Source organism: Carlito syrichta, unplaced genomic scaffold (assembly GCF_000164805.1).
Source record: "Carlito syrichta isolate Samal-C Ts95f unplaced genomic scaffold, Tarsius_syrichta-2.0.1 Scaffold304574, whole genome shotgun sequence".
Lineage (NCBI taxonomy): Eukaryota > Metazoa > Chordata > Mammalia > Primates > Tarsiidae > Carlito > Carlito syrichta.
In genome coordinates, this window is record NW_007248670.1 from 222756 (window position 1) to 235668 (window position 12913).

A 12913-nucleotide genomic window follows, 5' to 3' on the forward strand; every position below is an offset into this window, starting at 1 on the left:
GCGGGCCGGGCGTCGTCGGCTGGCCTCGGCCGCGCGGGTAACGGACCGCGGAGGAGTCGCCGCCCGCCGCGCGCAGACCCGGCTCTCAGGCCGCAGCCTGCAGGCCCGTCGGCCCCGCCTGGCTCTGGAGGCCCCCGTTTGGTCCCCATCCGGCTCTCGGGGCCCCCGTCTCGTCCCCGCGGTCCCCGCCTTTCTCTGGGGACCGCCGTCTCGTCCCCGCGGTCCCCGCCTGGCTCTCGGGGCCACCGCCTGGTCTCCTCAGCCTCCTTTTTCAGCCCCCAGGGATTCTGCTGTCTATGGCGGCCACGAAAACTTGGAACTATGATGAACATTTCAGGCCAGAAAAATTAAAAGAATGGCCAGATGCCGAGTCAGTTTCTCTAATGGAGGTAAAATAACGTGGCATTTTGAGGCGTCATTTTGGTGGCGGGACGTCAACCTCTCCAGCCCAGTAACTATTTGTCTTGATCATGCTTGTATTCCCAGACAGGGAACAGGGCCCGCTTAGACGAGGCACCCAAAAGAATTCCTTGAACGCGAATGGACAGGGGTCAAATGTCTAATAAGTAACACTATCTCTGGTTAGGTGTGTTGGCTCACACCCGTAATCCCAGCACTTCGGGAGGCTGAGGTGGAGAATCGCCTGAACCCAGATTCAAGACCAGCCTGGGCTACATAGTGAGACCTCGTCTCTACAAAAAAATTTTAAAACATTAACCAGGCGTGGTGGTGTGCCCCTGCAATCCCAGCTACTCGGGAGGCTGAGGAGGGAAGATTGCTTGAACCCAGGAGTTTGGGGCTGCAGTGAGCCTTGATGGTGCTGCTGCACTTCAGACTCTGGGCAACAAGACCCGGACTCAAACAAAAAAGTTATAAAATAAGCTTGAGACACAGACATTAGATTTACATTAAAACTATATGGGAAATTCACTGAGTTTTGGCATCCTAGTTTGTTTCTTCAGGATTTACATCCTAATATTCAGGTCTGTCATTTTAGGTATTAGCTAGAGAAGACATTGACGAAGCTGTGCATGCAATATTATTTCGAGAAAATTATATTGTGAAGGTAAGAGCTGGCTCCCTCTATGTATTCTAAGTGTGTTCTGGGGGACAAGAGTTGATGTCACTGAAGAGACTCACTTTTGGGGAGAATGAGTATCCTCTGATTTACCCGTTTTTACTGCACAGATCTGAGATCATGCCACCTTGTCATGGGATCACTCAGAGGTTCCGAATCCCACTTGGTTCTGTCCGGAAGTGATCAGAGAAATTATTCTAACTACACTCCCCTTTGTCCTGGTACTGAACAGAAATTCTTTCCTGCTAAACCTCACCTTTTCTCTCATATGTTCCTGCATTGCAGTGGGGACCTATAAATCTGCCAGAAATGAATGAGTTTTGAAGGGTAATGGCCAATCAGTAACTGATAGTCTCTATGGAATGAGTAAGCTTAAGGAAGGCTTAATTGCAATGAGAGAGATGATGTTATAATAGTGCTTTGACATTTGTATTGTGATTTATAGTTTATGAAAGAAGTGCACATATATTCTCATTTTAGCATCAAAAGAGGTAGGTGGACTCCTGTCCTTTAATACATAAAAAAGAGGTGTCAACAAACAGTATTCTTTCTACCAGTTTTGTCACAGACTTTCCTGATGATGACGGCTGGGCACGGAATGGATGATCAGGGAATGCTTCAGAATCCTGAAAAAGAAAGAGGAAAGCCAGGAGCTAGATGGTTTAGTCTGATTCATGGTTCGTGGGTTAGATGCAGTTTATCCTGCAGGCACAGCAGGTGTGGTTGAGAACTTCACACGAGTTCTTCCTGCTCCATGCTCTCAGGTTCTCTTGTTGAACACTGCAGTTCTGTGCTTCAGCTATCTCCTACTGGGACTTTGCAACCTGAACATGGCCAAGAGCTTAGGACTGGGAACAGTTGTTTTCTCCTCTTTATTCAAATGACAACACATGGAAAATGTCTTAATAATTGATTTTCTTTGTATCACCTCATTAGAGATTGGATACATATTTTCAGCATCTGGATATTTTTAAGGAAAGAAGAAAAGAGATGTTGCATAAAAAATGGGTGAAAAACGTTGCAGAGCCTCTCCAGCAGAGAATTATGGAGAAAGTAATTGCATATAAAGGGTTTGAAAAAATGAAACAAGAGAACTTTGAATATTATTTAAAGCACACAAATAAAACGGTATGGAGAGTTTTATTTTTAAAGTATCAGTTGAAGAGTTGATCTGGTATTTTCACTGGTGTACAGTCCCCAGCTTATTTTTGTATTTAAGATGAATTCGTTAAAGGAACACACCAATTGCATTCTTTACCTGGAATTTTGGGTGGAGTGGATAGGAGTGTTGGTCCAGACCTAGATTTATTGGAGTGATTTTAGGTAGATGTTAGTGGAATAACTGTGATATAACCCATAAGAGCATTTATTGTTTACTTAATAAGAAATTGAAAGGTAGGATGTCTGATGGTGGGTTCTTTTTTTTTGGAGTAGGAGTCTCACTGTGTTGCACAGGCTGGAGTGCAGTGGCATGCCCATGGCCACTGTAGCCTTAACCTACTGGGCTCAGGGCTGTCCGCCTCAGCCTCCCACCATAGGTGTGTACCACCGTGCCTGGCTATTTTTTATTGTAGAGACAAGGGTTTGCCAAGTTGCCCAAGCTGGTCTCAAGCCCCTGGGCTCAGGTAATCCTCTCACTTCCGTCTCCCAAAATGTTGGGATTATAGGTGTGAGCCACCACGGCCACCTGATGATGGGGTCTAACAGCATGATAATGTCAGGTTTTTTCTGTTTTTCTATTCTGCTACCCTTAATATGTTCAGTGTGTCCCCATCATTGTCATTTTCACCTGATGGTTGCTTGCAGCTCCAGGCACGGTATTAGGTCTACATTCAGGGGCAGAGCAGAGGTAAGGAAGGATACCAGGGACTCTCACCCTGCTCCTTTGGTCTAGAAGCAAAAATAGTTCCCAGAAGCTCTTAACAGACTTTCCCTTAGGTCTATTAGCTAGGACTAGGTAACACAGCAAGTCCTGGTCATAAGCAGGGCCCAGAAAGAGATTGTATGGCTTTCTAATCTCTATAGCAGGGCATGGGTAAGGGAGAATGGGATTGCATGGCTACTGGCTTAGCCAGCCTCTAGGTATATAGAGGGTCTAATAGATTCTACACTATGTTCTTCAGTTTGGCTTTGCAAAACAACAACATTTGGTTTCTTATTTTAAAGATTTTTTGCTTTATCTGTGAGGTCAGGACTGTCTTTTAAAATTTAGGCCTGCCTATTTGCAGTATCACCCCTAAGTTTGTTGGCTTTAGGTGTGCCCCCTCCCAAGTATTTACTAGAGATCTAGAGTAATTCGCTGGAATGCTAGTGCGTGTAAGTATATTTACTGAGCAAAATTTCAGAATGTGTACCTTAAATACTTTTTCCTAAACACACTAAGGGGAAGAGCTTAAGATCACATCCAGCCGGGGTCGGTGGCTCAGCCTGTAATCCCACGCTTTGGGAGGCTGAGGTGAGTGGATTGCCTGAACCCGCGGGTTCGAGACCTGCCTGGGCAACTTGGTGAGACCTCATCTCTACAATAAATCAAAAAATTAGCCGGGTGTGGTAGCGCACGCCTGTAGTTCCAACTACTTGGAAGGCTGAGGCAGAAGGATCGCTGGAGCCCAGCAGGTCAAGGCTGCGGTGGCCGGGAGCGGCCACTGCACTCCGAGACGCCAACTTAAAAAAAAAAAAAAATCCGGGCTCGGTGGCTCAGCCTGTAATCCCACACCTTTGGGAGGCTGAGGTGAGTGGATTGCGTGAGCCCGCGGGTTTGGGACCCGCCTGGGCAGCAAGACCTCATCTCTACAATAAATAAAAAAATCAGCGGGGCATGGTAGTGCATGCCTGTAATTCCGGTTACTTGGAAGGCTGAGGCGGAAGGATCGTCAAAGCCCAGCAGGTCGAGGCTGCGATGGCCGGGAGCAAAAACGTGATCACACAGGTATAGGATGGGAAAGCTACACCTTAGAAATGGCGTGTGTTGAAGTCTGCATGATTTTAAATGACAACAAATTCAATGTGAGCCAACCATATGAGCTGGCTTGCAAGAGAGCATATGAGCTCTCAGACTGTGTTAGGAGAGGCTGTGCTTAGCCTGGGCCACTCTATCCTTATCCTGTCATTCTTGGTGTCACACTGTTGAAGGGACACTTGTCAGTTGCAGAACGTTCAGAAAAAACAGTACTTTATAAGAAGAAAAGTGGACAGAAGTGGGATATTTGGCCCAAGGAAAAGAACACGGGGGGAATGAATGTTTTCAGTCTTTAAAAGGCAGACATGTAGCTGATGGGTCGATGTGTAGACCAGTATCTGCACCTGGAAGTTATAAGACAGAGTGAAACTCAAAGTGAAACCAAAGAAGTACCTGCCTCATGGAGCAGAAAGTTCTCAACCAAAGGTTCATCGATGACTGCAGACTAATGTTAGATGATTACTTCTCCCAGAAGGTGGTAGAGTCTCACTGTAGACAAAATTACTCCCGAGGCTTTTTTGAAACTATGCTTTTATATAAAAATATAATTAAGTATTTGGCTTTTATGAATCTTGCAAAAACAGTTCATATGTAGTGATTTCCTCTTAGGTATATATATATTTTTTCTGAAGGAAATTCCATGTGGAGATGATTATGATCCTGAAGTGTATGATCCCTTTTATATGAAGAGAAAGAACCCAGATTATGGAAAGGTAGAGTAGGTTACTTACTTTTATTTATTTATTCTTGGGAGCTCTGGATTTGGGGAAAACCTAGTCACTTTAGATGTCTTACAGTTATTCTCTATTCATTAAAAAAATTCCATAAAAGCATTTCCATTGACTGTAAACATAGGAACCCAGAGTAATTTAGACTCCTGGAGAATTTACAGTGTGAACAAGGCATGCATGTGCATGATAATTTGTTCATACATACATTTGCTCACATCCAGCAAACTTGAAGCATAAGAGGGGGAGAGAGAGAGAGAGAGAGAGAGAGAGAGAGACAGAGAGACAGACATGGACAGTGAGTGGCAACTTTGTCATAAAAATCAGTGCAGGGCTCTGACATAAGGCAGCATTCCTTTCTACTAGAGATATGGGAGGGGTGTCAGCACAGGCTGCCCACAAGATCTGATAGCTGAGCTTGTAATGAGTTTTCAGATTTTTAAACTGCCAACATATGAGTTAAAACTGAGAAATGCAAGTTTCCATTTGTTGCTCCTATGTAGCAGATGTAGCCATCTGATATGACTATTAATTTTTTAAAGACATGTATGACTCTGAGGAGAGAAGTGGTTTAATTTGCTTCTCTTAGAGAATCAGGCCAGGTCAATAAAATGAAGACGAAAAGGTGCTTTTGGTTCTGGGTAGAATCTCATCCTCTGGGGTGTTGAAGGCAATATGTGTTATGCTGCCTCATTTATTCAGAAATTGCCTACCTAGTACTTCAGGCCAAGCATTAGGCTAAGTGTTATGGGGTAAACGAAGAAGAGGAAAAACAAGCCACCATCCAAGGCTTATCATCAGGAGGGAGAGGGGGAAAATAGCTCTCGCCATAACCTCCGTATGACCCTGCCCTTGTACAGGATCATGCCTCTGGCCACCCGCTGTTCTGCTCTGCAAGCTTCCCCAGGCATGGTTCTTCCTCCCAGGCAGGTTTAGAAGCACCCCCATGCTCCTAATGTGTCCTGCGCCGACTCCTCTCATGACTATATTGCCACTGTATATGATTTGGCTGTTCGAGACTGAGATCCTTGAGGACAGGACCTAGCCTGGATGTGGCCTGCAATGGCATCACAAATCTCTACTGCCAGATGCATTTATACAGTAGCACTCTGAGCAGAAGTGTGTGTCTTCTATCCGGATGGCCCATCCTCCGTTGGTTCAGACACATAAGGCCCTGTGAGTGTCCTTATGTAAGCAGGGAATAGTTACCCATCCACCACTCTGTGGATTGACATCGTTACTGGTATTTATTACTGACTGCTTTGGTGTACAGTAAGGCCATACTTGAAGGCTTAGGACAGGTTTTAAAAGCTTAATACAAACTGCACTCAGATCTGCAAAGAGTCTCTTTTCTTGTAGGTTACAGTCCTGCCATTTTTTGATCCTCTGTTTCGGAGACAGCAAGAGGTGGATGAAGAGAAGAGAGCTACTCTTCAGTATGAGACAGGTGCTGTTTGGTCACTGGGCTTCATTTTTTGGGACTGCCAATTGTCAAGTGAGTTTCCACCCCACAAGCGATGGGAGTTGCCTTTAAGAGTGTTGATTTAGATCTTGTGTCTTCCTGTAGGAAAACGATATTCCATAAAAGAACTTAAGGAAATCGAGAAGGCCAGGCTGCAGGCCAGATTGCGCCAGTTCATATTCACTCTACGCAGCGTGAGTCCAAAAGCACGGCGTGAAGCCTCGGCCAGACTCACAAGGCCTGAAACCTGTGGTGGAAACAGGTACTGGGGACACGACCAGCATGCAGATATGGGTTGAACTTGCAGTATAGTGTGTTTCCTAATAAAGATCTTGTCATTAGTTACAGTTTTTAATTTTAGTGGTTTATAGTTTTATTATTACTGTCATCACCTTTACATTGTAAAATATACATAGAAATATACATATACAAATATATATTGCATATATACAAATCCATGAGTCAGTCCTGTGAAATCACTACCCAGGTCAAGAAAGGGACTGTGTCCCCACCCATGACAATCTCCTCCTTGACCCAGAGTGATCTTCACTTTATAAGCATTCACTTCCTTGCTTTCTCTATGTCTCGATGGTGTTGCCAACTAATTTTGTATCCTTAAACAATTATAAATGAAAAGAAAGATAAATGTGATTATATCAAAATTAAGAATACCTATTCATCAAACAACACCATTAGGAGGAGTAAGGCTACAATCCTCAAAATAGGAAAAGATACTTAAAACACACATAACTGAAAATTGATTCATAGCCAGAATAGATAACAAACATCTACAATCACTAAGAAGAACAACCCAACAGAAGAACACAGCAAAAGTCTTGAACAGGTACTTCCCAAAGAAGGTAGCCCAACAGCCAATAAAGAATACAGCAAGTTCCTATGTACCTGTCACCCAGGTTCAACACTAATCAGCAATTTGCCCTACTTGTTCTCTGTCTCTCTCTCTCTTCCCAACTCTCCCTTCTTTACTGTCACTTTTCTGGAGAAAATTCTAGGCCTCATGTCATGGCTTCACTATGTGCCTCACAGCAAACAAATAAGTCAATGACAGAGAAACACCATTTGCAGTTTCCAGAAGTGTGCATCTGCTCATGAAAAGCCCTCCCATTTTTGTTTGCTTTAAAAGTCCTTATTTCATTTTCATTTTTTTAAAAAAACTTAAAACTTTTCCGAATAGGCTTTGGGCAATGCTGTCTGTGCTCAGGGACCTGGAGATTTCCCACCTTCTACTGGGAGTGCTCTGCTTGACTTGCCCATTGGGGGAGGGAGGTGTTTGGAGTGAGGTTCAGTACGCACCTGCCAGGACAGCAGCCAGGCCCCAGGAGAAGACATCCACCAAAGATGCGGGGAGCACAGGGGAGTGGGTCTCTACCCTGGTACCTGACCTTGGAAGACTCCCAAGGGGGAGGAAGGAACTGGAAATTGTCAGCTCATTCCTGAGGGCTCTCCCGTCTCTAGAATTGTTTCCACAGCTATCTAGTGACTTTCATGTTATTAATTTTAGGGGTAAATGTTCTATTTTTTTCTATTATTACAGCAGGACTTTTAGCTTGTGCAAACTTATATGCCCAAAAGTGAATGTTGTGTTATGTTCTCTTAATGTTTCCTTTTTATCCCCCATCCTGCATTTTGTTGGAATAAGCAGTGCTACTCTGATTCTGTTTCCCCTAGTGATTTGGAAGTTTTATGTTCTATTTCTGGCTTCATGTTTTCATTATCAATTTGAACAAACTTTTTTTTTTAGTTGGAGTTTTGCTCCATTGCCCAGGCTGGAGTGCGTGGCACACTCATGGCCACGCCAGTGTCAATCTGCTGGACTCTGGTGATCCTTCCACCTCAGCCTTCCAAGTAGCCAGAACTACAGGCATGCGCTACCACGCCCGGCTAATTTAAAAAAAATTTACTGTAGAGATGAGTTCTCGCCAAGTTGCCCAGGCTGGTCTCGAACCCACGGTCTCAGGCAATCCACTCGCCTCGGCCTCCCAAAGTGCTGGGATTACAGTCTGAGCCACGTAGCCCGGCAACAACAAACATTTTTATTTAAACATCATTAATTACATACAACCCACCCCCAGCAAGAGAGTCTACATTTTGCTTCCTCTCCTTCTCCTTTTTCCGGCACTTAGGCATTTGCTGTCACAGCTTTTCAGCCAGTGTCCCTTCTGCAATCTGTTGTCCACCGGCCAGCCCGAGTGATCTTTTTGAAGTGCTCAACACCCCCCACTGGAAACCCTTCAGAGGCTTCCCATGGCCCTTACAACCAAGTCCAGGCTCTTCCACATGGCACGCAAGTCGCTCTCTGGGCCCTGCCACCCTTGCTGGCTGCATCTCAAAAATCCTATCTTCCTAAATGGAGGAAATATTTGCTAATTACAAGAATCTCTGGGTCATGTCAGCATGTTTATAACTCGACAACCTGCTGGGATATGCCTGCCTTTGCTCCCTCTGGGTATCACTGGCCACTCCAACGCAGGCAAGAGGAACAGTGACTGCAGGGAAATACAACCCCCCACTCCTACCCCACCCCACTACCTGACTGACCTGTTCCTTCATCAGCAAGCAGGGACTGTCTTATTTATCTTGGTGTTTCCAGCACTTAGCTGGAACATAGTTGGTGATGAATAAATGATTGTTGAATGAATAAGTGGGGGAAGAAAAGGAAAAGCTTATTTCCCAGGCAGGGCTGGGCTTCCTAGGACGGGAAGGGGGCAGCTGTGGTGAAAACCTTCAGGGAGGACATGCCCAGAGGCCCTTGCATGGTTGCTTGATGAAGTAAGAAAGAGACTTGAGAGTGAGGTGACTAGATTAGTCAGAGACAGTTTGGCTACAAAACACATAAGCACAAAATGTAGTGAAAGGAGGGTGATTATATTGCAAAGTCCAGCAGATATGGGGAAATCACCAGGCTATGCTCCAAAGAAACCATTTCAGATTTTGGGGCTGAGTGCAAGGGGCTTACAAAAGGGAAACTTGCTATGGGGCGCCTTGCAGGTGTGGCTTGGGGTGTGTCTTCACAGCTTACCCCAGATGGGGGTCCTCCTGGAGGTCTTGTTGGTGTTGTCTCGGCTGCAGTCAGGTTATGGATCGGCCATCCCGTGACTCCCTCCAAGAGAGAGGGTCCCACAGTCAGGCTCTCTTAAGATTAGCCCCTGAGATTTCTAAGCAGGCATATGGTCAGATAAGGGTGCAAGGGATTGTAAAGCTGAGATACTTGGTTACAATTTTCAAGTGGAAAGAAAAAGTGGGAGGGGGCTAGATATGTTAGAAAGCACCAGTATGTCCCGGAGGTCAAGGCCGGGAGAAAGCCAGGTTGCTCGAGGGATCATGAGGCCAGTCCCTTCCTCTTTGGTACTCTGTGGCTCTCATCACCACTTCACTTCTCCCTCTGCACACTGGCTCTTTTTCGTGCACGTGCGTGTGCGTGTGCGTGTGGTGGAATGTGGATGCCCCATCCCACCTAACTTCCGGGCTTGGGCACCCAGAAGCTGCCTGAAAGCCCCTTTGATCCAATCACAACCATAGGGAGTGAGGCTCTGCCTCAGGTACAGCTGGAGAAGGGGCCTGTGACACCAGCTGGGGTGCAAGCGGGGCATGGCAGGCTAGGTAGGCCTGAGTTGAGGGGGTGAGAGCATTCACCAAACAGCTATGAACTGAGAAAGGCAGACTAAAGGGGAGAAATGCTGTGAAGGGCACAAGGGGCAGGATAGCAGCAAGAATGTCTGCACTGCAACTGTGGCCTGAGGTTTTTCCCAGTGGAGCTGGACCTTCTTTTAGGTTAGGGTGAGTTTTAGGATGCCCTTCATGCATTTGAGTTCCTGCTTGCAAAAAAGGCAGTTCTGATTGGTTGATGTTTGCCCTTACTTATAACCCACTTGTGAGCCAGCTAGAGGTTTATGAAGTGGCTGATTGATGGTAGGGCTTTGTTTCTTTAACAGCAATAGTTGACTGAATTTACCCAATTTACCCAACTGATGCTGACTTAACTGGGCCTCGTGTTCCTTCACAGGGCAGACAGACCGAGGTACAGTCACCCGTGGTGTCTAATCAGTCTTTCTTTTTCACAAAGTATTGAGCTCATGAAATTAATTTTCAGAAACTATCAAATGGCACAATTCAGTTTGTGCTGACCTGAGATCATTTTTTCCTATTTTGCAGCCCTGAAAAGCTCATCTGTGCAGAAAAGAAACATCAAAGGAAAGAGAAAGAGAAAAAGACAACCGACCTGAGTCAGGCCGTTTTTGAAAGGCAGTTTCGTTCCTCGAAGCTCAGCCAGAAGGACAGAGGGGACCAGAAGAAGGGGCTGGTGAGCAGAGACTTGGGGGCGGGGGGAGGGGGGTTCTGCACAGTTTCTCAGTGTCCCTGAGACAGCATGCTGGTTCCAGAACTGTGCCAGTGCCACGCCCTCCGTCTCAGAGGTTCCCAAAGACAGAGGCGGCCGTGGCCCAAGGAGAAGGCAGTGAAAAGCAGGAGGAGAAATGCTGGATGGCAGGTCCTTTCTGCTGCTCGGCGGGGTCCCTTGGGTGGGGAAGCCTTGTGGGAAGAAACCCAGGGAAGTGGCAAATGTGGGACCTGGACCCTACTTTCCTGAGTTTCTTCAGGGAACAGATCGTGCCCTTCCAAGGTGAGGGCAAACCTGGCCAGCAGGGATCTGCCCACTAAGACATCAGCTCCTTCTCCTGGGCTTCTGTCCTCTGCCATTTACTGCTTATGGCATCCAAACCAGAGCAAAAATGTTCTCCTTAGCTGGGAATGTTCTTCTTTTTTTTGTAGAGATGAGGTCTCGACATGTTGCCCAGGCTGGTCTTGAACTCCTGAGCTCAAGCAATCCTCCCACCTCGGCCTCCCAAAGTGCTGGGATTACAGGCATGAACCACCATGCCCAGCCCTTAGCTGGGAATTTAAACAATGAACTTTCTTTTTAAAAATTAGGGAAGAATGAGATTTTAGATATTTAAGGGGTATTTTGTATACCACAATTTTCTGAGCACAGCTCATGGGTGGTCTTTTCCCTTTCCATTGTCTCTGCCACACCCTGTACCCCCAGGCCTGCAACTCAGGACCCTTCCAGGGAAGGCAGGCTTGGTGGTCAGTGGGCTCAGAGCCTGACTTGAGCACACAGCATGGGGATATGCCCGGAGGACGAGGGACGCCACTTCTCTCTTCTTGAAAAAATCGTTAGATGTTTTGTGCCCTAACTCCTGCCCAATCCCAGAGTTCTCCCCAGTCTCTCCAGAGAGAAATGGTGAGCCATCATGTGCATCTTCGCAGCAGTTTCCTCTGAGCATAATTTTATCTGAGAGCACAGGGAGCTCCTTGCTATTTTTAAAAATATTCAGTGTGTAATGATTTGATGCACATATTCATTATATAAATACCAAATTATGATCACAGTCAAGCTGATTAATATATCCTCACCTGGTTACTGTTTGTGTGGCGAGAAGACTTAAGATCTACTCTCTTAGCAAATTTCAAGCTTACATTCTTTTTTTCAGCTGCAGATGGGAGTCACTTAGTGTGAATTTACTAACTACATCGTGATGATGCGGGTGTACGATCATTATAAGTTGAATTTTATAAATGCTCTCACGATAAAAAAAAATACAGCTGTCTAAAACTGAAGGTAAAAATGAGCATCTCTGGATTTCACTTTGTAACAAATGTACTAAAACTCTTTACTGAGTGTACTTGAAAAACAACAACAAAATCTGTATAAAAATAAGAGTGCTCCATTTCCTGTAACACCTTATTATCTGTGTATGAATTTGTTAGTACAAAAGCAGTGTCCACTTAGAAAATTATAAAAGCATCGCCACAGTGTCGTAACTGCTCTGCATTCTCTGGGAAAACATATCTCTGAAAAATAGTACAACTATTGGGAATTCCTAGTGAATTCCAGTCCTGGGTGTGCGGCAGAGCGTTCCAGTGAGGGCGGCATCAATCTCCCCTCTGTCCTCTGCACACCTCTAGAATTGTCTGCGACACTCACCGAGATAGAACTCTTCTTTCTTCAAACGTCGCCACTGATCTCTGTGGATACCCTCAGGTGACACTCTGGAAACCTCGGACGAACGTTGGGAAGTAGAGAACAAAGCCGAAGGCCACTGTCACTCACAGACTGCGCTCCGACGTGACACACATGACCCTTTTCTCTTGGATCCCACTCCAGCTTGGTGATGGCAATGAGGGACGCACAGGCGGGGGATCACCGCCGCGCAGGACACGGCGGAGGTGGCCATCCGCACGTGACACCTCGGGACACTGTCCCACTGGGGCCACGACTTGTCGGAGATGACGGCCTGCAGGAGCGTGTGCACGACACCGCAGACGAAGGCCGGAAGGGCCGCCATCGTGGGCCACCGGCTCAGCCGGCTCCTGAAAACTGGCGGCAACGCCCGTTCCGATACAGCCCACCGAGCCGAGGACTAAGGACACCAAGCTGAAAGCAGGAGTGCTGAAATATGGCTTGATGTTGCTGCTCAGCTGTCTTATGTCTTGGGTACATCGTGGCTGCGCCAAGAAATGCGGAGAAGCGTGTCACAGACCCCGCACACCGTTCTCCGGAGGCGTTGTTCCTGCGTCACGGACGTAGGGGAGCAAGGGGCTGACGTGCCCCGAGAGCGCGGCCCCCACGTAGGGGACGCTGAAGGCGGCGGACCACCGGGCCACGC

At 46.5% G+C, this 12913-nt stretch overlaps 1 protein-coding gene across 1 annotated transcript in view; it reads left to right on the forward strand.

Moving 5' to 3' along the window:
• Positions 1-12913, forward strand: part of LOC103262635 (protein FAM228A-like) — a 61209-nt gene that overhangs the window by 46091 nt on the left and 2205 nt on the right. Inside the window, exons 8-12 of the mRNA XM_021713492.1 lie at positions 998-1066; positions 2015-2206; positions 6125-6212; positions 6333-6489; positions 10401-10548. Of these exons, the coding sequence (XP_021569167.1) occupies positions 998-1066; positions 2015-2206; positions 6125-6212; positions 6333-6489; positions 10401-10548 (654 nt within the window). The remainder of the gene's footprint in view (positions 1-997; positions 1067-2014; positions 2207-6124; positions 6213-6332; positions 6490-10400; positions 10549-12913) is intronic.